The 26,846-nt window shown below is 37.4% G+C and overlaps 2 protein-coding genes across 3 annotated transcripts in view; one reads left to right on the plus strand and one right to left on the minus strand.

The window, feature by feature from the left end:
• The window catches only part of LOC133574057 (ADP-ribosylation factor-like protein 6), a 23,061-nt gene extending 2,181 nt beyond the window's left edge, over nt 1-20,880 (plus strand). Inside the window, exons 4-9 of one of the 2 annotated variants that reach the window (XM_061926080.2) lie at nt 7,325-7,393; nt 7,465-7,559; nt 11,578-11,707; nt 14,670-14,725; nt 14,854-14,866; nt 20,334-20,875. In XM_061926080.2, the coding sequence (XP_061782064.1) occupies nt 7,325-7,393; nt 7,465-7,559; nt 11,578-11,707; nt 14,670-14,725; nt 14,854-14,866; nt 20,334-20,367 (397 nt within the window). In that variant the 3' untranslated portion in view covers nt 20,368-20,875. Of the gene's footprint in view, nt 1-7,324; nt 7,394-7,464; nt 7,560-11,577; nt 11,708-14,669; nt 14,726-14,853; nt 14,867-20,333 lie in introns of both variants that reach the window. The other variant, XM_061926081.2, reaches the window with a different exon arrangement.
• The window catches only part of LOC133574056 (F-box only protein 47-like), a 16,550-nt gene continuing 10,371 nt past the window's right edge, over nt 20,668-26,846 (minus strand). Inside the window, exons 10-11 of the mRNA XM_061926079.1 lie at nt 24,084-24,243; nt 20,668-21,198 (exon numbers count right to left, since the gene is read on the minus strand). Of these exons, the coding sequence (XP_061782063.1) occupies nt 21,098-21,198; nt 24,084-24,243 (261 nt within the window). The 3' untranslated portion in view covers nt 20,668-21,097. The remainder of the gene's footprint in view (nt 21,199-24,083; nt 24,244-26,846) is intronic.

Below are 26,846 nucleotides of genomic sequence, written 5' to 3' on the forward strand. Positions count from 1 at the left end.
AGGCGTGCAGGTAGGAACTAGTGATGGGTCCGGCAACACCGATGCATCGGCGCATGCGTCGAGCTCATAGAGCGAAACCCTGTGTCGGTGCGCGTACCGCTTTTAGAAAGTCACGTGACCGATCATGAGCTGTTTTGGTCACGTGACCGATACGCGAACCGTGTCGCACTGACGCCTCCTCTGTGCCCTGTGAGCGGGTCTTTTCTACAGCCCGAGAAATAATAACTAAGAGAAATCGTCTAAAATGTAATACGTCGGAATTTTTTTTTTTTTTTTTAAATAAAAATGTGTAAAAAAATAAAATTAAAACAATTCCCAGTCCACAATCATCCACAACATTTTCTCTTAGATTTCCATGTTATGATACATGTTCACATTATTTATTGACTGTATCTAAAAAAGGTAAAAATATATTTTTATTTAAATGAAGATATGAAATAATCCTAAATGAAATACAATGACTTGGTTTATATTATTGTATATACTAGGTCAGGGGTCACCAACGCGGTGCCCGCGGTCACCAGGTAGCCCGTAAGGACCAGATCAGTCGCCCGCTCGCCTGTTCTAAAAATAGCTCAAAGAGCAGCACTTACCAGTGAGCTGCCTCTATTTTTTAAATTGTATTTATTTACTAGCAAGCTGGTCTCGCTTTGCTCGACATTTTTAATTCTAAAAGAGACAAAACTCAAATAGAATTTGAAAATCCACGAAAATATTTTAAAGACTTGGTCTTCACTTGGAATAAGCGGTAGAAAATGGATGGATGGATGGGTCTTCACTTGTTTAAATAAATTCATTTATTTTTTTACTTTGCTTCTTATTACTTTTAGAAATACAATTTTAGAGAAAAAAATACAACCTTAAAAATGATTTTAGGATTTTTAAACAAATATACCTTTTTACCTTTTAAATTTCTTCCTCTTCTTTCCTGACAATTTAAATCAATGTTCAAGTAAAAAAAAATGTTTTTTATTATTGTAAAGAATAATAAATATTTTAGCTTCTGGTTTTTTGACGACGAATATTTGTGAAATATTTCTTCAAACTTACTATGATTAAAATTCAAAAAAATTATTCTGGCAAATCTAGAAAATCTGTAGAATCAAATTTAAATCTTATTTCAAAGTATTTTGAATTTCTTTTAAAAATTTTGTTCTGGAAAATCTAGAAGAAATACTGATTTGTCTTTGTTAGAAATATAGCTTGGTCCAATTTGTTAAATATTCTAACAAAGTGCAGATTGGATTTTAACCAATTTAAAACATGTCATCAAAATTCTAAAATGTATCTGTCAGAGTTTGTAGGACACGAACCCCAAGATGCAGAGAAGGCGGAAGGCATTGTGCGGGAAAACAAGATTTAATGTTTATAAAATAAAGTAAAAAACACAAACCAGGAACTAGGAACAGGAAACAGGATGCCAGGGAAACAAGAACTGGAAGACGAGGAACAAAAAGACAGCAGACTACAAACAGCTACAGAATATAGCTTACCGCTACCGCATCCAGCTACACTGACAACGACAAGTAGAAATGACAATGATCCAGCAGTGACTGGAGGGTAGGGCAGGTATAAATAGCAGCTGGCTGATTGACACCAGGTGTGGCCAGGTGCCAATCAGCCACAGCTGAAGGGACACAGCACTCAGGGAGAAACAGGAAACAGAACCAAAATAAGAGCGTTGACAGGAAATGACAGAGGAAAAACTAAAACTTGACCAAACTGTCAGGGACAAGCCTGACAGTATCTTAATCAGGAAAAATTACTAATGATGTTCCATACATTTTTTTTTTAATTTTTTCAAAAAGATTCAAATTAGCTAGTTTTTCTCTTCTTTTTGTCGGTTGAATTTTGAATTTTAAAGAGTCAAAATTGAAGATAAACTATGTTTCAAAAAAATTTTATTTTTTTTTGTGTTTTCTCCCCTTTTAAACCGTTCAATTAAGTGTTTTTTTCATCATTTATTCTCTACAAAAAACCTTCCGTAAAAGGAAAAAAAAATGTACGACGGAATGACAGACAGAAATACCCATTTTTTTATATATATAAATTTATTTATTTAGCTATTCTTGTTTAAATCAGACTTACGTGTAACTTACAAATGACAATATATTTATTTATTTAAGTGTGTATCAAACTGGTAGCCCTTTGCATTAATCATTACCCAAGAAGTAGTTTTTGGTTTCAAAAAGGTTGGTGACCCAGGCCTGTACTAGGGCATAAAATCAGTGTCAGTTGAGTCGGTCCATAGGTTGCCTGTAGGGATTTTTAATGTCCAGCAGATGTCAGTATTTAGTGACACAGTATCGACACAGTATCAATACAATTTTGCAATGTGTCGAAACGCTTCATGACGCCTCATCAACCCATCACTAGTAGGAACATACTTATTAATCTTCTCAAAACTCAAAGTACTACAAATAACAGAAAACAAGGCAAAGGCACTGATTGCACTTGTAGCTAAACTAACACTGGCATAAACTATGAGAAGGAAAACTTACTAGCTGTGGCATGAACACACAAAAACTTACGTATACAAGGCATGAAGTGAACACTTGGCATAAACTTGGAATCAGACATGAACCGAACAATGGCGCCAGGCCGACTGACTGGCAAAGGCAGGCTTAAATAGTGTCTCTTGATTAGAGCCAGGTGAGTGTCCCGAACAACAGAGGCAGGTGAAAATCATAAGTAACCATGGTGACTAAACTCAGGAGGTGCACACACAGGAACTAAATGAGTCCAAAACAAACAGAAAACACAAAACGTGATCCGGACCACGGATCATGACTGTTGGAATAATTGTTTGTAAGTTATCACAAAAGAAACGTTGTATTATGAATGCTGTCTTTCGAGGCCTAACAAGAGGAAGAAGGCTCGTGAAACGCCACTGTGATTTCAACACGGACAGATGGCAGGATCTGCTCAACTTCCAGAGGAACTCTCTTTGAAGTGTTAAACGAACTCTCTTTGAAGGCAACGCTATTTACGACCCGCTGCCCTTTTAAAGCAACTGTGGTCAGGAGACGGGAGGGGTTATCCATTGTCCTCCAACACCTGCCCCAGCTGGATCCAGGAAGAGCCCAAGCCCGAGAAATCCCACTTCTTGGTCTTCAAAGCGACCGAAAACAATGACTGTTTTACATGCTCCCCATTCCTGCTGAGACATGTGTTGGTGCGTGAACATTGAATATTGTAATAAAGAGGAGACGAAAACCTTCTTCGTCAGAGCGTGGTGCAGGACTGTACAGAGAGTGCAGTGGCCATGTCTCTCCTCAATATTGAGTCCAAATTGAATTCTGTCTCTGTTTGATTCCTTGCCTTTTGTCTTGTTTAATAGATGTCCTCAGTGTTTGAACGTGACAATGACAAATGGTGGTTATTTGGTCAAAATGTTGCATGGATGATGTTTTACACATCATCTTCAAGCCGCTTTCTGACAGTCATTTTGTGGGCGGGTGTTATTTACATGGCTCACCTTCGACAGCATCTTCTCCCCGTCATCTTTGTTGTAGCGATGTAGCGTGCAAGGACGGGAGTGGAAGAAGTGTCAAAAGATGGCGCTAACTGTTTTAATGACATTCAAACTTTACTTCGATCAATAACAGAGCAGCATCTCCTCATCCGTGGCTCACTAGTGCAACAACAACAACAAGGCCGGAGATGTGTCCCGTGAAAAAAAAACGTCCGACCGGAACTCTCTATTAACTAAAGTTCCTTGGGTGAATAATGTAAACTCACTACACCGGTATGTTTTACCGCTTTCATGGCGAGTTTACTGACAGATATAAGTAAGAACTTTACACTACTTTATATTTAAAAAAATGGCAACAGCGGAGGATGAATGTCCCATAACAAGAATTTTCAGTACTTATGCAGATCCCAAATACAGATCAGCAGGTACCAGAAAGGTAAGAAAAGTTGCTTTTGCATAATATTGCCAAACAAAACGCCAGATAATATGTCTTACCTTATACACACACCATAATAATACTCCTATGTTGAAGCAGAGTACAATCCATCAAGCGGTGCGGCTTCATAGCTTACCAAAGTCCTACTAAAACATTTTGATGGATTTTTTTGAGCGCTGTGTGTAATGTTCTATATTTTCAAAGGAACATTGTAGCGGTTGCCCTCTATTGGGTTCTTCAGACCACCACAGACTGCCAGGAATTCGGGATATAACACTGCTTTATTTTTCTTCAATGGAGCAAAGTCCTTTGCTTTTCTGCGTCCGTGTCTCTCAGCAGCACCTCTAACTCCAACTACTCGTTTCCTCACGGCTGCTGCTAATAAAGGCGACAGGTGATTAGATACCAAGGCCCACCTGGGCCATCTACGCACCTGTCGCTGTCTTCGAAGCCGGTCCTGACACACCCCGTTCCGCGGCAGGCCCGCAGGCCACGCCCCCCTCCACAAACATATAAAATGTCTGTGTTGTTTACTTGACTTTTATTGCAGTCTACACGTATCTCTTGTGTGTGACTGCCATCTACTGGTCACACTTATCATTTCACCATGTACCAAATAAAATTGCTTCGAGGTCGGTAAGCACAACCAGAATTATTCCGTACATTAGGCAGACCGGGGTATAAGGCGCACTGTCGAGTTTTGAGAAAATGAAAGGATTTCATGTGTGCCTTATAGTCCGAAAAATACGGTAGTAGTGTTGTTGTTGAAGGTAAAAGGGAACAGTGTGATGCTTCTGTGAAATGAATAATACGAATGCCTAAAATCAGCAAAATGCGTCAATATTACATGTTGTTGTGAATGTTACTACATTACATATATAACTACATCATGTATATATTACATGTTATTATGAATGTTACTACATGACATATATACTTACATCATGTATATATTACATGTTATTATGAATGTTACTACATGACATATATACTTACATCATGTATATATTACATGTTATTATGAATGTTACTACATGACATATATACTTACATCATGTATATATTACATGTTATTATGAATGTTACTACATGACATATATACTTACATCATGTATATATTACATGTTATTATGAATGTTACTACATGACATATATACTTACATCATGTATATATTACATGTTATTATGAATGTTACTACATGACATATATACTTACATCATGTATATATTACATGTTATTATGAATGTTACTACATGACATATATACTTAGATCATGTATATATTACATGTTATTATGAATGTTACTACATGACATATATACTTAGATCATGTATATATTACATGTTATTATGAATGTCACTACATGACATATATACTTACATAATGTATATATTACATGTTATTATGAATGTTACTACATGACATATATACTTACATCATGTATATATTACATGTTTTTATGAATGTTACTACATGACATATATACTTATATCATGTATATATTACATGTTGTTGTGAATGTTACTACATGACATATATACTTACATCATGTATATATTACATGTGATTATGAATGTTACTACATGACATATATACTTACATCATGTATATATTACATGTTATTATGAATGTTACTACATTACATATATACTTACATCATGTATATATTACATGTTGTTGTGAATGTTACTACATTACATATATACTTACATCATGTATATATTACATATTATGAATGTTACTACATGACATATATACTTATATCATGTATATATTACATGTTATTATGAATGTTACTACATTACATATATACTTACATCATGTATATATTACATGTTGTTGTGAATGTTACTACATTACATATATACTTACATCATGTATATATTACATGTTATTATGAATGTTACTACATTGCATATATACTTACATCATGTATATATTACATGTTATTATGAATGTTACTACATTGCATATATACTTACATCATGTATATATTACATGTTATTATGAATGTTACTACATGACATATATACTTAGATCATGTATAATTTACATGTTATTATGAATGTTACTACATTACATATATAATTACATCATGTATATATTACATGTTATTATGAATGTTACTACATTACATATATACTTACATCATGTATATATTACATGTTATTATGAATGTTACTACACGACATATATAATTACATCATGTATAAATTACATGTTATTATGAATGTTACTACATGACATATATACTTATATCATGTATATATTACATGTTATTATGAATGTTACTACATGACATATATACTTACATCATGCATATATTACATGTTATTATGAATGTTACTACATTGCATATATACTTACATCATGTATATATTACATGTTATTATGAATGTTACTACATGACATATATACTTACATCATGTATATATTACATGTTATTATGAATGTTACTACATGACATATATAATTACATCATGTATATATTACATGTTATTATGAATGTTACTACATGACATATATACTTACATCATGTATATATTACATGTTATTATGAATGTTACTACATGACATATATACTTATATCACGTATATATTACATGTTGTTGTGAATGTTACGACATTACATATATACTTACATCATGTATATATTACATGTTGTTGTGAATGTTACTACATAACATATATACTTACATCATGTATATATTACATGTTATTATGAATGTTACTACATTACATATATACTTACATCATGTATATATTACATGTTGTTGTGAATGTTACTACATTACATATATACTTACATCATGTATATATTACATATTATGAATGTTACTACATGACATATATACTTATATCATGTATATATTACATGTTATTATGAATGTTACTACATTACATATATACTTACATCATGTATATATTACATGTTGTTGTGAATGTTACTACATTACATATATACTTACATCATGTATATATTACATATTATGAATGTTACTACATGACATATATACTTATATCATGTATATATTACATGTTATTATGAATGTTACTACATTACATATATACTTACATCATGTATATGTTACATTTTGTTGTCAATGTTACTACATTACATATATACTTACAGTGTGTATATAAAACGATGGATGTCTTTGGAGGTTTTTTAGCGTGCTTTTATCGGCGGAATACAGCGACTACCATTACTTCTCACTCTTGCTAGTGTGTATTTACTAGCTAGAATGCATAAAAAAATAAAAACATATGTGTTTTTGTCTTACATAACATTGTGAATGATAGGCAAAATGACAAAAAAAAAGTGCAGTTCCCCTTTAACCAGCTATGACTTTAAATGGACTCACGTGTTGGATGATTCCGATCTGGTTGTGTTTCCTCTCCCGCCATGCAGCCTTTCCCTCACCGTAATGGACATGTCTGGCCAGAGCAGATACAGAAACCTGTGGGAGCACTATTATAAGTATGCGTGTTCACAGAATGACGTATACCTTCAGTTTGCCTCAATCTCACCTGTTCGTGTGTCTTCCTCAGAGAAAGCCATGCCATCATATTTGTCATCGACAGCAGTGACAAGCTGAGGATGGTTGTTGCCAAAGAGGAGCTTGATACTCTTCTCAAGCATGGAGGTACAGTAGAGTGAATGTCTGTCATACTACATAATACATGTGAGGAATTTAGCCTCATATATAAATATAAGGTTGTAGAGATTTTCAGGTTCAATAGATGGCAACAAATTAGCCTGTAAAAAAAATCTATAGATCTTAAGGTAAAAAAGTGGCAACTCAGTCACCAGAATGTTATCGTAATAATGTACAATGCCTTTTAAACTGATTTCACGTTTGAATTACGGTAACTAAAAGCTGCTATTTTTTACTGCAAAATGTGCCTTTTTTTTTTACAGTGTGTTATTGTAAATTGAAAAATGGTGTCAGTTATTTTTGGTAAAATGTTGGCGACTGAGCAGTTAGTTTTTTTACAGACAAATCTATGGTCAATTTTTTTTCTTCCATTTTTACCGTACATTACGATGAATTGAAAAACATTGCCACTGTTACTTTACCACAACATTCTGCCAACTGAGCTGCTACTTTTTATTTTTACCAAATCTACGTTCCTTGTTTTTACAGTGCATTACTGTAAATGGAAAAAAGTTACCACTGATGATTTCAAGTTAAATTTCAGCAGCTGAGCTCCCAGATTTATGCCATACAATCTAACTTTTTTACAGTGTAGTCTTGGGTATGTGCCTTCAATGATTATGCAGCGTGAAAGAAGTCGATATGAATATGTATTATATTGGGTAGCCACTAGAGATGCGCGGATAGGCAATTATTTCATCCGCAACCGCATCAGAAAGTCGTCAACCATCCGCCATCCACCCGTTTCTAACATTTAATCAGAACCGCACCCGCCCGCACCCGCCCGTTGTTATATATCTAATATCGACGATGCAAGGCATTAGTGAGGTTATAAAGCTTTTGCCTGTTAAAGAAAGGAGACTGATCCAATGCAGCACAGACATTCGCGTGCCACGCTGTCACGGCCCAGACGCACACCAGTGCGCAATCATATGGGAGCCGCGCTGAGCGCACCTCCAAGCGCGTCTCGCTGCCGGCGACGGCCGGGTATGGGCCCGACGCTCCAGCGCCATCCATTTTCAGGGCTAGTTGATTCGGCAGGTGGGTTGTTACACACTCCTTAGCGGGTTCCGACTTCCATGGCCACCGTCCTGCTGTCTATATCAACCAGGGTGAGCCCCACCCCTTTCGTGAGCGCAATGCGCGCGGAGTGACCCCTGTTATGCGCCCCCGGCAACAGGGGTGGCGGGCAGGTAAGCTGCGCGGGCGGAGCGTGCGGAGTGACCCCTGTTACGAGCCCCCGGCCACGGGGGTGGCGGGCAGGTAAGCTGCTTACCTGCTGCGCGTGACGCCGGCCGCGGCGAAGGCGGACGAGGCGGGGTGTCGTGCGGTGGGCGCGGTGGTGACCCTGGACGTGCGTCGGGCCCTTCTCGCGGATTGCCTCAGCTACGGCTCCCGGTGGGTCCCTCTCGGGGGAAGGGGCCTCGGTCCCGGACCCCGGCGAGGCGTCCCTTCTCCGCTCCGTAAAAGTGTCCATCTCTTTTTTTCTTCTTCTTCTGTTGTGGCATATGCTGCAGGTGCCTGCTCGTTTTTCGTATGTGGGTAACAACATTTAACTATGTATATATATTTACGAATTGGTTTAACTGCCACCCGCCTGAATCTATTTAAAATCTAATTTTTTTTTTATTTCAACCGCCCGACCCGACCCGCGGATAAAATCTAATTTTTTTTTATTTCAACCGCCCGATCCGCGGATAATCCGCGGACTCCGCGGTTGTGTCCGCAAACCGCGCATCTCTAGTAGCCACCCTTTGGAGGGCCAAACAAAATGACACGACGGGACAAATTTGGCCTACGGGCCCCACTTTGGGCACCCCTTGTAGGGTATCCCATTATCCACAAAACCCAAAACAAGTGAAGTTAAATTTTACTGTAAAATTATGTTGTGCGCCGTAAAATTTACAGTTTTTACGGTAAAAAATTAGCACCTCAATTGGCAGAATTTTCCTGTAAAACAGCAGTTTTTCTATTTACAGCATACTTGCCAACCCTCCCGGATTTTCCGGGAGACTCCCGAAATTCAGCGCCTCTCCCGAAAACCTCCCGGGACAAATTTTCTCCCGAAATTCAGGCGGAGCTGGAGGCCACGCCCCCTCCAGCTCCATGCGGAGCTGAGTGACGTGTTGACAGCCTGTTCTCACGTCCGCTTTCCTACAATATAAACAGCTAATGATCGAGGGCGAGTTCTTGGTTTCTTATGTGTGTTTATTGTTAGGCAGTTTCATTAACGTCCTCCCAGCGCGGTAACAACACACAACAACAGCAGTCAAGTTTTCGTCCCCCGTAAAGCAGTTCGTCTGACGTAAACAGCAAGTTGACAATACTGCCATCTACTGTACATGCATATGTGACCCACCCATAATGTGTCACATTTTTGTGTTGATTTATTCATTTTATTTTGTGGTTTGAATTCGTTTTTGGAGCTGTCATTATAGATTTATCAGTATTCACATTGGTCAGTAGGGGGCAGTAGGGCGTTTCTTCCCAATTGAATGCTATCACCTGCAGACCGGAAGTGTCTTGTCATTCTGATGAGCGCGACCAGTCTGTGAACAATTGAAACGTCCTGTGTGCTTTTTCCTCCTGTATAACAGGTTAGTTTAGGTGAATCAACTCACTGAATAATATCCATGTGATCTTTATAAGTTTAAGTACACATTCTGATGGTGGAGCCTAACTCTAAAGTGTTTGTGAGTTGTAGTTTGTATTTGTGAATGAATCCAGTGCACAGCTGCAGTAATCAATACAAAAAGGCGACGTGAGTACGCAATGTTTATATAGGAACTTCTGATCCTAATTCAGACTCCCAAATTAGAGCTCCCGTTTTCTTATTGATTTTGTAATATATATTTGTATATTTGTATAATGTATAAAGGGACGGCGTGGCGCAGTGGGAGAGTAGCCGTGCGCAACCCGAGGGTCCCTGGTTCAATCCCCACCTAGTACCAACCTCGTCATGTCCGTTGTGTCCTGAGCAAGACACTTCACCCTTGCTCCTGATGGGTGCTGGTTAGCGCCTTGCATGGCAGCTCCCTCCATCAGTGTGTGAATGTGTGTGTGAATGGGTAAATGTGGAAGTAGTGTCAAAGCGCTTTGAGTACCTTGAAGGTAGAAAAGCGCTATACAAGTACAACCCATTTATTTATTTAATGTGTGTGTTCTGAAATAGTGACAGAGAATAGAACAAGGATGGACAATTCAACCCTTAACTCAACAATGAGTAGATGAGTGTTATGTGTGTGTAAATGTGTAAATAAATGAACACTGAAATTCAAGTATTTCTTTTATTTATTTATATATATATATATATATTATATATATATATATATATAATATATATATATATTTTTATATATATATATAATATATATATATATATATATATATATATATATGTAATAAAATATATATATATATATATATATATAGCTAGAATTCACTGAAAGTCAAGTATTTCTTATATATATATATATATATATATATATATCTTAACCACGCCCCCAACCCGCCCCCCGCCCCACCCCCGACCACGCCCCCACCCCCCGAAATCGGAGGTCTCAAGGTTGGCAAGTATGATTTACAGTAACAAAAAAAAGACCGTAAATTTTACAAGAAAAGTTCTGGCGACTCGGCTGCCAGGTTTTTACTGTAAAAAAAACAGCTGTACTGTTTTTTCCATTTACAGTAATGTTGTAAAAATACTACGTTAATTTTACGAATAAATTCCTGCGACTTAGTAGCCAGTTTCTTGCCGTAAAATCTACAGATTTTTTTTTAATTTTTTTAATACATTGTACGTAAAAAACTAACGAGGGTAGTAATCATGCATAGGACATTGAGTAAAAATATCATTAATTCTTAGAAGTTTCAAACATAATTGCATTGTGGCCCTCAATGAAAACCACCTCTGGATCAAAGGGTCCCTCGAACTGTGTACTTCACTTTTTGAAATATGGATGTAACCAATATCACCGACTTCACTGGTTTCTTTATGTGTGTGCAGATATGTGCAGTAAAAAGCTGCCTGTGTTGTTCTTTGCGAACAAGATGGATCTACGAGAGGCCATGTCTTCTGTCAAGGTCTCCCAGATGTTGTGTTTGGAGAATATCAAAGACAAACCTTGGCACATCTGGTAATACTTCTCAATTTCAAATGTTGAACATCCTAATCTGATTCCATATCTTGCTAAAAACGTGTCATATTTGTGTCAAACATGTTATTCTACACCAAAAATGTATTATTATTCCGCTAAAATTTGCCGGAGTCTATGGCCATAAGTTTTCCTCCCATCGGAACCATTCAAGTATCAAATATGTGCTCACCAAAAAAAATGTTTTTAAATATCCCAGATTACCCAGAATTCCTGTTTTTTGGGGGCATTTTTCCCACTGAGAATGAATAGGCCATTTTTCGAACTTTAAACATCTATTTTCCAAGTTCAAAAAAAATTCCCTATTTTCACCTCTTGCAGGAAAAGCTTTCAGTCAACATTTTACAACTAAATCCAACCATTCCACCATCAAAACATTCCTCTTAGTTGGGACAACAAAAGTTTTTTTTCCAGACGTACTCCAGGAATTCCGAAATACCCATTCTCAATTCAAACTGTTAGTACGTCAACATTTTTCAACCGATTCAAAGAATTCCAACAACCCATTCATATCATCTCGGACAATTGTGCTAGAATCAATATTTTCAAAAATTCCCGTTTTTCCCAAATTTCCAGTATATTCCCATTCAAAGGAATGGATGTATTCATAGTTCTACGATGGCCAAAATTCTCAACATTCTGCGGCACTTGTTACCCGATTCGGAACGTTCAACCATCCACACACTACTCTTCAAAGATATCGAAGGTAAAACATGTTCTCTCTTTCCCCAAATTCCCGCTTTTCCCGGAATTTCTCCCTATTGACAACGAATGGGCAATACAGGTAAAAGCCAGTAAATTAGAATATTTTGAAAAACTTGATTTATTTCAGTAATTGCATTCAAAAGGTGTAACTTGTACATTATATTTATTCATTGCACACAGACTGATGCATTCAAATGTTTATTTCATTTAATTTTGATGATTTGAAGTGGCAACAAATGAAAATCCAAAATTCCGTGTGTCACAAAATTAGAATATTGTGTAAGGGTTCAATTTTGAAGACACCTGGTGCCACAAACTAATCAGCTGATTAACTCAAAACACCTGCAAAGGGCTTTAAATGGTCTCTCAGTCCAGTTCTGAAGCCTACACAAACATGGGGAAGACTTCAGATTTGACAGCTGTCCAAAAGGCAACCATCGACACATTGCACAAGGAGGGAAAGACACAAAAGGTTATTGCTGAAGAGGCTGGCTGTTCTCAGAGCTCTGTGTCCAAACACATTAATGGAGAGGCAAAGGGAAGGAAAAACTGTGGTCAGAAAAAGTGTACAAGCGATAGGGATCACCGCGCCCTGGTCAAGATTGTGAAAAAAAACCCATTCAAAAATGTGGGGGAGATTCAGAAGGAGTGGACAGCTGCTGGAGTCAGTGCTTCAAGATCCACCACCAAGAGACGCTTGAAAGACATGGGTTTCAACTGCCGCATACCTCGTGTCAAGCCACTGTTGACCAAGAAACAGCGCGAAAAGCGTCTCACCTGGGCTAAGGAAAAAAAGAGCTGGACTGCTGCTGAGTGGTCCAAAGTCATGTTTTCTGACGAAAGCAAATTTTGCATTTCCTTTGGAAATCGAGGTCCCAGAGTCTGGAGGAAGACAGGAGAGGCACAGGATCCACGTTGCCTGAAGTCTAGTGTAAAGTTTCCACCATCAGTGATGGTTTGGGGTGCCATGTCATCTGCTGGTGTCGGTCCACTCTGTTTCCTGAGATCCAGGGTCAACGCAGCCGTCTACCAGCAAGTTTTAGAGCACTTCATGCTTCCTGCTGCTGACCTGCTCTATGGAGATGGAGATTTCAAGTTCCAACAGGACTTGGCGCCTGCACACAGCGCAAAATCTACCCGTGTCTGGTTTACGGACCATGGTATTTCTGTTCTAAATTGGCCCGCCAACTCCCCTGACCTTAGCCCCATAGAAAATCTGTGGGGTATTGTGAAAAGGAAGATGCAGAATGCCAGACCCAAAAACGCAGAAGAGTTGAAGGCCACTATCAGAGCAACCTGGGCTCTCATAACACCTGAGCAGTGCCAGAAACTCATCGACTCCATGCCACGCCGCATTAACGCAGTAATTGAGGCAAAAGGAGCTCCAACCAAGTATTGAGTATTGTACATGCTCATATTTTTCATTTTCATACTTTTCAGTTGGCCAACATTTCTAAAAATCCCTTTTTTGTATTAGCCTTAAGTAATATTCTAATTTTGTGACACACGGAATTTTGGATTTTCATTTGTTGCCACTTCAAATCATCAAAATTAAATGAAATAAACATTTGAATGCATCAGTCTGTGTGCAATGAATAAATATAATGTACAAGTTACACCTTTTGAATGCAATTACTGAAATAAATCAAGTTTTTCAAAATATTCTAATTTACTGGCTTTTACCTGTATACTAACTTCTGCATATCCCACATTTTTCATCCGATTTTAACCGTTCCATCATCCACACACTCCGCTCGCCCTGGACATTCAAGCCAAGGTTTCGAAAACTCCCTGATTACCCGGAGTTACCAGGAATTTTCCCCCCCGTTGAAAATGAATGGGCAATATCCAAACCTCTCCATATCCCACATTCCTCAACCGATTGACACCGTTCCAAAATCCACACACTCCACTCACCCTGGACATTCAAGCATTTCAGTTCCACTCACAAATATCGGCGGTTGGGCACATAGGGCATTCACACTCCTAGTTTGAAATGATGTGCATTTGAAATGAGATGGCTGAACTGAAGAGTGTGGTTAAATATTATTGGTAGGTACGGCAAGCAGCATTGACTTGACCCTGACCTGCCCCTACGTGTTCCTTGTATCTTGTTTACTCATTAGACAGATGGAAGGCAGATGGATGAAGAGTTAGGTTTAAATGTTCAAGAGCCAAGAAAATGTGAACGTGTGCCACAAGACCATTAAATCCTCAACATGGTTTCCCCCCCCCTCAGTGCCAGCAATGCCATAGAAGGAGAAGGCCTGCAGGAAGGAATGGACTGGCTTCAAGGTAACTCATATTAATATTTACTAGACTCAAAGATACTACAGTAGTAGGTACTGTAACATTTTATTTCAATCAATATTGTCAGCTGGATCCTGACTAACTCACTCACTCATTTTTTCCCCCGTGCATAGAACAAATTGCACAGTAAGTATCACCACAGTGTGTTGAAATGTGAAGTGATTGTTGTATTGAAGAGATAGACCAATGTTTTTTTTTAGGGCCGATAGTGATTATAAGTATGGCCCTTCCATATTTGACTTTTCAGTATGCTGCCCTTGGTGGAAAAAAGTTTAGACACCCATGATCTGAAATATTAGAAGCTCAAAAGAAAATTGAAAATATACTTCAAATATTAAAAAAAGTTTAGTTAGTTAATTAAAGAAATGCTAACTTATGAATTAATTTGAAAACAATACAACAACCATAATAAACATTGTTAAATGTGTAACTGAACGTTAATATTTTTGTACAGGCAGAATTTTTGACACTAGTTTACGCATATACACAATCATATTAATATTTGTATTCTAGTCTTACTTGGGAAAAATACAACAGTAAAAATCTTGAGAAAAAAGCGCAAAAAATCAGAATGTAATCAAAAGCTGAACATTTTAGACTAATAATTAATAATTATATACTTAGTGACCTATAACACAAAGTACTGTCTTTAAATATATATAATATCAGTTGGGTTTTTTTAAATAAAAAAATATCAGAATGGCCCCTCCATACTTGACTTTTCAGTATGTGGCCCTTGTTTGAAAACGTTTAGACACCCATGGTTTAAAATACATTAGAAGCTCTCAAAATCAATATAAAATAAACCTAAAATATAAACAAAATGTAGTCAGTTTGTGAATTGAAAAAATTAAATAACGCTAACTAATGAATTGATTTGAAAAATATTAAAACCTCTCAAAATAAAAATAAAATATACTTAAGATATAAACCAAGTTTAGTTAGTTAATTAAAATATGAAAATAATGCAAACGTATTAATTTGGAGAAAAAAAAATACTACAACCATAATAAACACTGTTAAATGTGTAGGTGAACATATTTTTGTACAGGCAGAATTGTTGATACACTATGCAGTTACACAATCGTATTATTATGATTTTTAGAGGGCAAGAGGTGGAAATGATGGATGGATATTCTATTCTTACATAAGAAAAAAAGAACAGTAAATAATTTAAGAAAAAACGCAAAAAATTCAGTACGTAATGAAAAAAGCTGAAAGCCGACACAATATCTGTTTTTAGCATTTTTTGGGGGGGGTGAAAAAAGTATAAATATGACCCCCACATACTTCGAGTTTTTTAGTATGCAGCCTTTGGTGGAAAAAGTTCGGACACCCCTGAACTAAAGTATCGATATTTTGATTTGAGATTCGATATTGAAGCATAAAAATCTGGTATCGGCAGTATCGATATTTCAGCATCGGTCCTACATCACTAACCGGCGTGTCACTATTTTCATTAAATGACAATACTGTAACACTGAGTCCACTCTTAAGCGTATACATGTAATGCAGGCAGAAGAGCCCGTTTGTTAGACTTAGACAAACTTTAATGATCCACAAGGGAAATTGTTCCACGCAGTAGCTCAGTTACACAGGATGGAAAGGATAATGCACACAAAGGCACAAATAGAGGGCGAGAACAAAAGGTATGAAGTAGACAAAAATGTACCATAGTAGCAATGTAAATATAACATGAATGCAATATTTACATATTATATATACACTGCTTTGCCTAGTGATGGCTAATGTAGTGAGCTGCTGCTAAGGAACACACCGTATAAGCTGCAACTATACATCTATCACGTAATGCTCATTCTGCAGCAACGGTACCAGCGAGGTATTATTTTAGAAATATTTTTTTTAATAGGATATTGGAAGTCTGGAGAACTGTGGAATCATGCAGCAGCGTTGCAGTTGTCTTGTTGTTTGACAGGGGGCATCCATCCATCTTCGTTGATTAGTATTATTATTAGTAGTAAGACGATTTTTTAGGAAACAGACCAGTAGCGACATAATGTTTTATGTGGCACTAATGTGATCATTTAACATACTCCAGTATTTTAACTTGAAAGTATTTGTACAACCTTTCACTGGAAACTCACAACACGGCCTCCCGCAACATGTTCCTTCAAGTGAGCTATTAAAAATGTGCCTTAAACGATCTGAATATGTTAAATAGCTGCGTGCAAGCAGTTCCAACACACTTGATTGAACACACAGCGTGGTTCATTTCCATGCAGTTTGCCATGACGCACAAAGACATAACCCCTCAATGTCTGAAACCACTTGCCACAAAAATACAAGAAAACATGTTGTTAGCCAAAAGTTAACGAGGCTGATGCTTTAACACAAACTCCTAAAACAATTAAGGTATGCTGTGAATTTAAAGGGGAACATTATCACCAGACCTATGTAAGCGTCAATATACAGGTAAAAGCCAGTAAAATAGAATATTTTGAAAAACTTGAATTATTTCAGTAATTGCATTCAAAAGGTGTAACTTGTACATTATATTTATTCATTGCACACAGACTGATGCATTCAAATGTTTATTTCATTTAATTTTGATGATTTGAAGTGTCAGCAAATGAAAATCCAAAATTCCGTGTGTCACAAAATTAGAATATTACTTAAGGCTAATACAAAAAAGGGATTTTTAGAAATGTTGGCCAACTGAAAAGTATGAAAATGAAAAATATGAGCATGTACAATACTCAATACTTGGTTGGAGCTCCTTTTGCCTCAATTACTGCGTTAATGCGGCGTGGCATGGAGTCGATGAGTTTCTGGCACTGCTCAGGTGTTATGAGAGCCCAGGTTGCTCTGATAGTGGCCTTCAACTCTTCTGCATTTTTGGGTCTGGCATTCTGCATCTTCCTTTTCACAATACCCCACAGATTTTCTATGGGGCTAAGGTCAGGGGAGTTGGCGGGCCAATTTAGAACAGAAATACCATAGTCCGTAAACCAGGCACGGGTAGATTTTGCGCTGTGCGCAGGCGCCAAGTCCTGTTGGAACTTGAAATCTCCATCTCCATAGAGCAGGTCAGCAGCAGGAAGCATGAAGTGCTCTAAAACTTGCTGGTAGACGGCTGCGTTGACCCTGGATCTCAGGAAACAGAGTGGACCGACACCAGCAGATGACATGGCACCCCAAACCATCACTGATGGTGGAAACTTTACACTAGACTTCAGGCAACGTGGATCCTGTGCCTCTCCTGTCTTCCTCCAGACTCTGGGACCTCGATTTCCAAAGGAAATGCAAAATTTGCATGGTTGGGTGATGGTTTGGGGTGCCATGTCATCTGCTGGTGTCGGTCCACTCTGTTTCCTGAGATCCAGGGTCAACGCAGCCGTCTACCAGCAAGTTTTAGAGCACTTCATGCTTCCTGCTGCTGACCTGCTCTATGGAGATGGAGATTTCAAGTTCCAACAGGACTTGGCGCCTGCACACAGCGCAAAATCTACCCGTGCCTGGTTTAAGGACCATGGTATTTCTGTTCTAAATTGGCCCGCCAACTCCCCTGACCTTAGCCCCATAGAAAATCTGTGGGGTATTGTGAAAAGGAAGATGCAGAATGCCAGACCCAAAAACGCAGAAGAGTTGAAGGCCACTATCAGAGCAACCTGGGCTCTCATAATACCTGAGCAGTGCCAGAAACTCATCGACTCCATGCCACGCCTCATTAACGCAGTAATTGAGGCAAAAGGAGCTCCAACCAAGTATTGAGTATTGTACATGCTCAAATTTTTCATTTTCATACTTTTCAGTTGGCCAACATTTCTAAAAATCCCTTTTTTGTATTAGCCTTAAGTAATATTCTAATTTTGTGACACACGGAATTTTGGATTTTCATTTGTTGACACTTCAAATCATCAAAATTAAATGAAATAAACATTTGAATGCATCAGTCTGTGTGCAATGAATAAATATAATGTACAAGTTACACCTTTTGAATGCAATTACTGAAATAAATCAAGTTTTTCAAAATATTCTAATTTACTGGCTTTTACCTGTATACCTTGATGTTGCAGAAAAAAGACCATATTTTTTTTTAACCGATTTCCAAACTCTAAATTTGGCGAATTAAACGCCTTTCTAATATTCGCTCTCGGAGCGATAACGTCACAACGTGGCGTCACATCGGGAAGCAATCCGCCATTTTCTCAAACACAGAGTCAAATCAGCTCTGTTATTTTCCGTTTTTTCAACTGTTTTCCGTACCTTGGAGACATCATGCCTTGTCGGTGTGTTGTCGGAGGGTGTAACAACACGAACAGGGACGGATTCAAGTTGCACCAGTGACCCAAAGATGCGAAAGTGGCAAGAAATTGGACGTTTGTTACCGACGAAAGCTATGCTACCACAGAGATGGCAAGAATGTGTGGATATCCTGCGACACTCAAAGCAGATGCATTTCCAACGATAAAGTCAAAGAAATCTGCCGCCAGACCCCCATTGAATCTGCCGGAGTGTGTGAGCAATTCAGGGACAAAGGACCTTGCTAGCACGGCAAGCAATGGTGGCAGTTTGTTCCCGCAGACGAGCGAGCTAAACCCCCCTGGATGTCTTGGCTCACACCGTCCAGAAGATGATCAAGAGAAGAATATCGACCCGAGCTTCCCTGGCCTGCTGACATGAGGGTATGTCTACAGAATATATTAATTGATGAAAATTGGGCTGTCTGCACTCTCAAAGTGCATGTTGTTGCCAAATGTATTTCATATGCTGTAAACCTAGTTCATAGTTGTTAGTTTCCTTTAATGCCAAACAAACACATACCAATCGTTGGTTAGAAGGCGATCGCCGAATTCATCCTCGCTTTCTCCCGTGTCGCTGGCTGTCGTGTCGTTTTCGTCGGTTTCGCTTGCATACGGTTCAAACCGATATGGCTCAATAGCTTCAGTTTCTTCTTCAATTTCGTTTTCGCTACCTGCCTTCACACTACAACCATCCGTTTCAATACATTCGTAATCTGTTGAATCACTTAAGCCGCTGAAATCCGAGTCTGAATCCGAGCTAATGTCGCTATAGCTTGCTGTTCTTTCCGCCATGTTTGTTTGTGTTGGCTTCACTATGTGACGTCACAGGAAAATGGACGGGTGGTTAAAATCAGGCACTTTGAAGCTTTTTTTAGGGATATTGCGTGATGGGTAAAATTTTTAAAAAAACTTAGAAAAATATAATAAGCCACTGGGAACTGATTTTTAATGGTTTTAACAATTCTGAAATTGTGATAATGTTCCCCTTTAAATGTACAATTTTCAAAATCTTTAGACAGAATAATACCATAAATGTTGCATGTATGCAAATGTGTTGTACATATTTTTATTACATTTTCACAGTAAAGTCCTGTGTTTTCTACGTATTATAACCATAGTAATTTAGGTTATCTACTGACACACCTTCCACCATCGACTGGTAGCTCGCGATTGACGTAATGGGCACCCCTGTATAGTATAGACTAGCATACTTTTACAATAGCAAAATTTCAACATTTGTTTGTGTTCTGAATCAAATTTTCAAGGGTAAGTATATTTGAACTAACAGTTTTCCCTTCACTTGATGACTGATGTTTTCCCTCACTCAGGTCATATCAAAACAATGAGCTCATGAATGAATGAAGAGCAGTGAGAGAGCTGGGACTTCATCGAGGGATTAAGCTTAATGTTTAAGGCCATGAAAGCAAACTAGAAGATTTACATTTTGTTATTTTCTACACGTTTATAGTCTTATTGTATCTTGCATAACTTTATTGTGTGTATAAAGATTGATTATTATTATCATTTTCAAGGACATTATGTGCAGCAATCTTTCCACATAAAACATGTACCTTTTATTTGTGAGCATGTTTTTTTTCCTTTGCATGCATACAAATGATCCTTTTTATTTTTTATAAATTAAATAATGTTTTATGACAGAGAACAATACAAGTTTGGTACAGATTTTATTGTTATTTTGTTAGAAGTCAGTTAATAATGCAACTATGAATTTCAAACGTTCCAATCAAAATTGGGTGGGAAAGAAAACCTGCACAGTAACTACACACAAACTCAATAAAAAAAACATTATAAAACATTTAACACAACTTAAAAAAAAAAATTACACTACAATGAAATTCATTATAAATAAATAAGTATCAACAAACTTTGTTTCTTTTTTGAATAAATATTACATATTAAAGAGTATTGAAAGACAGTGTTTATGCTAATGGTTAAAATAACCAAGTAAATTCAACATTTGCTCTCTTGTCGCATTTCTCTTTTTGACTACACCCTTTGATAATGACATTATTTTTTTGACAAAATCTCCTTCTTGTGCTTTGTGTCATCTTAACATCAACGGTCGTCAATCCTAATGAAGCAACAGATGGAGGAATTTTGCATGAAATTGAGCGTTGGAGTGCAAAAGGAGACACAGGGTACCGAAAGCTTCCGTGTTATCAAGACGATTGCCTGGGAAGAAATTATGGCATTCTTGACTTGTTGCTGGTGTCATTTAACAAAGAAACACACTGTAATGATAGCCTGTTTAGCATGCCAGGACTTTCTTTAAAAGGGGAACTGCACATTTTCTTTTAGAATGTTACTACCTATCACTCACAATCCCTATGTAGTCCCTATGTATTTTTTTATGCATTCTAATTCGTAATGTATGGCAAGTACGAAGTGGCGAACAAAGCAGCTAATAGGAGTACTCTATTTCGCCCATAAAGCCCACTAAAAAAACATCTGTATAGGAGAAAGTTGTGGCCATAAGCCAAGAAGTTGGTCAATTTTGACATTCAATTTAGACCCGCAGATGGCGAGAAAGACACAAAAAGTCGCTTGTTTGCGGCCCTTTTTTTATACAAACAAAACACAAACATCCCATCAGTCGGCCTTCCAGTGAGAGCTGACATTGTACAGTAAGTGATTGTTTTATTATGTTTGTAGTTTGTATATCATGATGGGTCTGTTTAGCACTCAACTTCTAAAACTTGTAGATCATCCTCCTTATATTCAGTGTTGGGACTAACGCGTTACAAAGTAACGCGTTACTGTAACGCCGTTACTATCGGCGGTAACTAGTAATCTAACGCGTTATTTTTTATATTCAGTAACTCAGTTACCGTTACTACATGATGCGTTACTGCGTTATTATATTCAGTTATTATATTCAGTAACTCAGTTACCGTTACTACATGATGCGTTACTGCGTTACTACATGATGCGTTACTGCGTTATTATATTCAGTTATTATATTAAGTTATTATATTCAGTAACTCAGTTACCGTTACTACATGATGCGTTACTGCGTTATTACTACATGATGCGTTACTGCGTTACTACTACATGATGCGTTACTGCGTTATTTTGCGTTATTTATCTTTATTTTATCAGTTATTATATTAAGTTATTATATTCAGTAACTCAGTTACCGTTACTACATGATGCGTTACTGCGTTATTATATTCAGTTATTATATTAAGTTATTATATTCAGTAACTCAGTTACCGTTACTACATGATGCGTTACTGCGTTATTTTTTATGTAGTATCGGCTAGAAACTGAGAAGATCTGAGTGTTGCAGCGCTGCTGAAGAGGCGACAAAAAAGAGGCGCGCCGCGCGCTGTCTGTGTGTACATGTGCGTGTGTGTGTGTGTGTGTGTGGGAGGGGGCGTGTCTGTGTCTACTATCAAGACGTCATGGCGAACCCCGAAGCAGAGTTTCTTAAAATGGAGATATTTTCAGTACGTTTTTTTTTTTTATCGACCACAAAGAAAAGAACATTTTAGTTGAATGTAAGTTTCAAATATGCTGAAACAGCTACAAAAACAACATGCTTCGACGAAGCTAGTAAAGAGACACACACTTCACCTCCACCTCCAACAGCGGCTGGATTTTAATGAGGTACTGCACACTGAAGGTACACACACTCTGTCAATTCTCTTATATACTCTTTCATTTTAGACTTTTAGAGTGTTTGATTATCACATCACTCTAAATGTTTAGACTATAAAGTTCACAAACCTAAAGAGGGATACTAGTGGGCCAGGCTAATATTTCCTTTTCTCTAAACTAAGTGGGGAAATGTGTAGAGTGTTCTGGGCTTCAGACATGATTTTATTTCAGAATTCCTTGAGATTAAAAAACGCCTGGTTAGGCTTTATGTATGTAGTGTGTGCCTTTCTTGTTTTACAGCTATGTTGTTATTATGCTGTTTGTTACTTATGTATGTTAAGTTGCAGCTATTTAAAATAGTTTTGTCAATTTGTTCTGGTCTGAAACAAATTGGCCCTTAAAAACATATCTTTGTCTTTGTGTGTTGTATGTAGACCACATTGCTTAGCAGAGTTCAGTGATGCAAATGCATGTCAAGTTGATCAACACATTGTATTATTCTCCAGTGCAATAACAGTACTAAAATGAAGGCTAAAAGGGCATTAAATGGGGCCTTAAAAAAATTTAAAAAATATATATAAGTAACTAAATAGTTACTTTTCACAGTAACGCATTACTTTTTGGTTTAAGTAACTGAGTTAGTAACTGAGTTACTTTTGAAATAAAGTAACTAGTAACTGTAACTAGTTACTGGTTTTCAGTAACTAACCCAACACTGCTTATATTATATATATAATATTATATTCAAAAATATACATTTCTGTCTCATCATTTGTCTCAAAGTAGTCTTTGTTGTCTTTCGTGAAGTATGCCATGATAAGTAGTGTTGTTGTTGGTGAAGGAAATAGCCAACGTAGTGATGCGTCTATAAAATTAATACGCAAGACATGCTTTAAATGAACAAAATACGTAAATATTACATGTTTTTATGAATGTGCCTGTCACTAAAGGGTTTCCAATACACAAAAGTTTGAACGCACCTTCTCATTCAATGCGTTGTCTTTATTTTCACGACTATTTGCATTGTAGATTGTCACATCAAAACTATGAATGAACACACGTGGAGTTATGTACCAAACAAAAAAAGGTAAAATAACTGAAAACATGTTTTATATACTAGTTTCTTCAAAATAGCCACCCTTTGCTCTGATAACTGCTTTGCACACTCTTGGCATTCTCTCCATGAGCTTCAAAAGGTAGTCACCTGAAATGGTTTTCAATTCACAGGTGTGCTTGAATAGATTGAATCCCATTACCTCCATAGTTAGTTGACTCTTGCTAGTGATTATTTGCGAGTTAGAATGCATTAAAAGAAAAACATATGTGTGTTTGTCTCACATAAAGATTGTGAAAGATAGGCAAATTTCCCCAAAAAGTGCAGTTCCCCTTTAAGTGATTGACAATACTTGTAGTAGGTGTAATGCATTCATCGGAATAACACTGTGACCAACACTTACCTTCTACATTAAACGTATAAAACTCCCTGGTGACCTCTGAGAACATGTTCTCCAGATGGTGGATGAAGACGACCTTTTCAATGGCTGAGCTTAAGCCGGCGTGGATCTGCTGTACCAACTTTACCGCCCAAGTCATTTGATAGCCGTCCTTTTCACACACCTGAGAGATACGCAGAAATGCGCGCGTTTCAAAAAAATGGCTGACAATTCCAAGACATGTGCACACCTTTCGTGCCATGATGAGTAAAATACTGAGTAAACCGCGATCACCAACTTGTATGAGGCATGCAAGTGGTGTGGAAGAAACCAAGGGCTACCTGTTTGACATAACCTCCCTGAATTATTATAAGTTGTCACAATTAAGGACACAGTTTTAAACTATACGAGAGCCATCTGACCATAAAATAACTCCCATATTGTCACCTCTACACTCCTTTAATCCAATATAGTAGACATAATAATGGAAAAGACAAAAACAAAATCCTGCCATTTTGTGAAGCTGCAAACTTCGAAGCTCAATGTGGCAACTGTATAATGTACACTGTACTTTTAAATATAATATTATATTGTACTATAATTCTTTATTATTCTTATTCCACCTTTTGACGTCCAATAACTTCCACATTTTATCTAATTTACACCGTTCCACCATCAAAATGTTTAGCTTATTCAGGATTCGTGGGCTTACTACCATCGACAAAATTCCAAAATTCCTTATTTTTCAAACTTAACCAATTCCCAATATTTTAACCGATTTAAGCTTGTCCACCTTCAAAACATTCACCTTCCTGTAAACTCAAACGACCTATAACCAAGTTCCAAAAAAAATTCCCAGAATTTCCGGTCTTCCAAAGCTTTATTTCCAACTTTTGTTCTTTTGGTTTCTCCTTTCACATTTTTAACTCATTCTAAACATTCCAAACAAAGGCGGACGCCCGTAATTTTTCAGGACTTATGCAGACCCCAAATACACAACAGGTACCAGAAGGTCAGAAAAGGGGGTTTTTTTCACCATGCTTTCTGTAACCAACCGGACCAAACTCACACGCATTACAAACATAGCAGCTAAAATCATCGGCCTACCCACACCCAACATTTCAGACTTAAACCACAGGTTCATCACTCGACTGGCAAAAACAAGAGTCCAGGATATCACTCACCCACTACACCAATACATCATCCCACTACCATCAGGGCGCAGGTACAGAACCATCAAATTCCGGAGGGCCCGCCTCAGGAAAAGCCTTATCCCTGCAGCTATAGCCGCCCTAAACAGCAGGCACGGCCGACCTGTCTGACAAGCCTGTAAATGTGTGTTGGTCATGTATGATGTCTTTTTGTTATTTTTGTTTTTGTGATGTGTAATGTCTATTGTTCAAATGTACAGCAGTGAAAATGAATTTCCCCAAAGGGACCAATAAATCTAAATCTAAGTTGCTTTTGCATAATATTGTGAAACAAAACGCCAGATAATGTCTTGCCTTATACACACAGAATAATAATACTCCTATGTTGAAGCACAGTACAATCCATCAAGCAGTGCGGCTTCATAGCTTACCAAAGTCCATACCTGCCAACTTTTGAAATCAGAAAAACCTAGTAGCCAGGGTCCAGGGGCCGCAGGCCCCGGTAGGTCCAGGACAAAGTCCTGGTGGGGGGTTCAGGGGCTTCGCCCCCCGACGCAAAATGATTGATTGCATTCAGACAGGTTAAAATGTTGCTAAAACCATCACTTTTCTATCAGTCACAGTGACTTTTCGAAACAAAAATATTACAGCAAAAATCATATGGGTTGATTGACATGTTTATTCTGTAAGCTAACTTCAATAGTTTGAAATTATTTTGACAGTTAATGCCAGTTATCCTGTCAACCTTTCACAAGACTTCAATTTGTTAATTGAAAGTATAAACAGTATAAACACTTTTTACAGTAAACAAATGGTAAAACAGTACTAAACAATTCCATTAAAAAAAAAATTGGTGTCATAATTAACTTTCTGTCCAAGCTTGTATAATCTACTGCCTTGTTCAATTGTAAAAAATATTCTGTGCCTAAAATTCACATTTCTATCACAATTATCATACTGTAAACATGGTAATCTAACTTCATTAAAATTAATAGTCCTGTCAATAGCATGGAATTACAATTCAAATGTAGTTTTTTTGTAAGCCTTTCAAAAGAATTCAAAATATGAAAAATTAATGAAAATTAATTTAAGCCATCAGACACTTGAAAAGTGGCACATCACATCTCTAATGTAATCATTTTAACTTTTCAACAGAAATAGCACTGCAAAAATATTAAGGACATACTTCTGTATTTTGGTAGTTATGCTGTCAACATTTAACAAGATTTCTTCAACTTGGACTTGAAAGCATAAATAGTATAAACACTTTTAACAGTATAACAGTACTAAACAATTCCAATAGATAACATTGGTGTCATTACCTTTTTGTGGCTAAAATCCGAAAAACGTTGAAAGTTTTCCACTTGTATCGCTAGCAACGGCATTAGACTTGTGTTCTTTTGTCCCAACGTGGTCTTTTACATCGCTAATTCCTCCGTGTCCGATCGAAAAATCTTGTCTGCACAAGGTGCAATTCGCGTAGTTTTCACCCTTTTTGGAACGGATAATTATTCCCGGATAGGCTTTTGAATATTCTTTACGGAATGACTGCAGTTTTCTTTTCGGTTTAAGACTCGTTTGCGATGTTTCTCCGGCTGATTCCATGATCGTTCGCTCGTTTGGAAACAATGGCAAC

This window comes from Nerophis lumbriciformis, linkage group LG31, assembly GCF_033978685.3.
Source record: "Nerophis lumbriciformis linkage group LG31, RoL_Nlum_v2.1, whole genome shotgun sequence".
Taxonomy (NCBI): Eukaryota; Metazoa; Chordata; class Actinopteri; order Syngnathiformes; family Syngnathidae; genus Nerophis; species Nerophis lumbriciformis.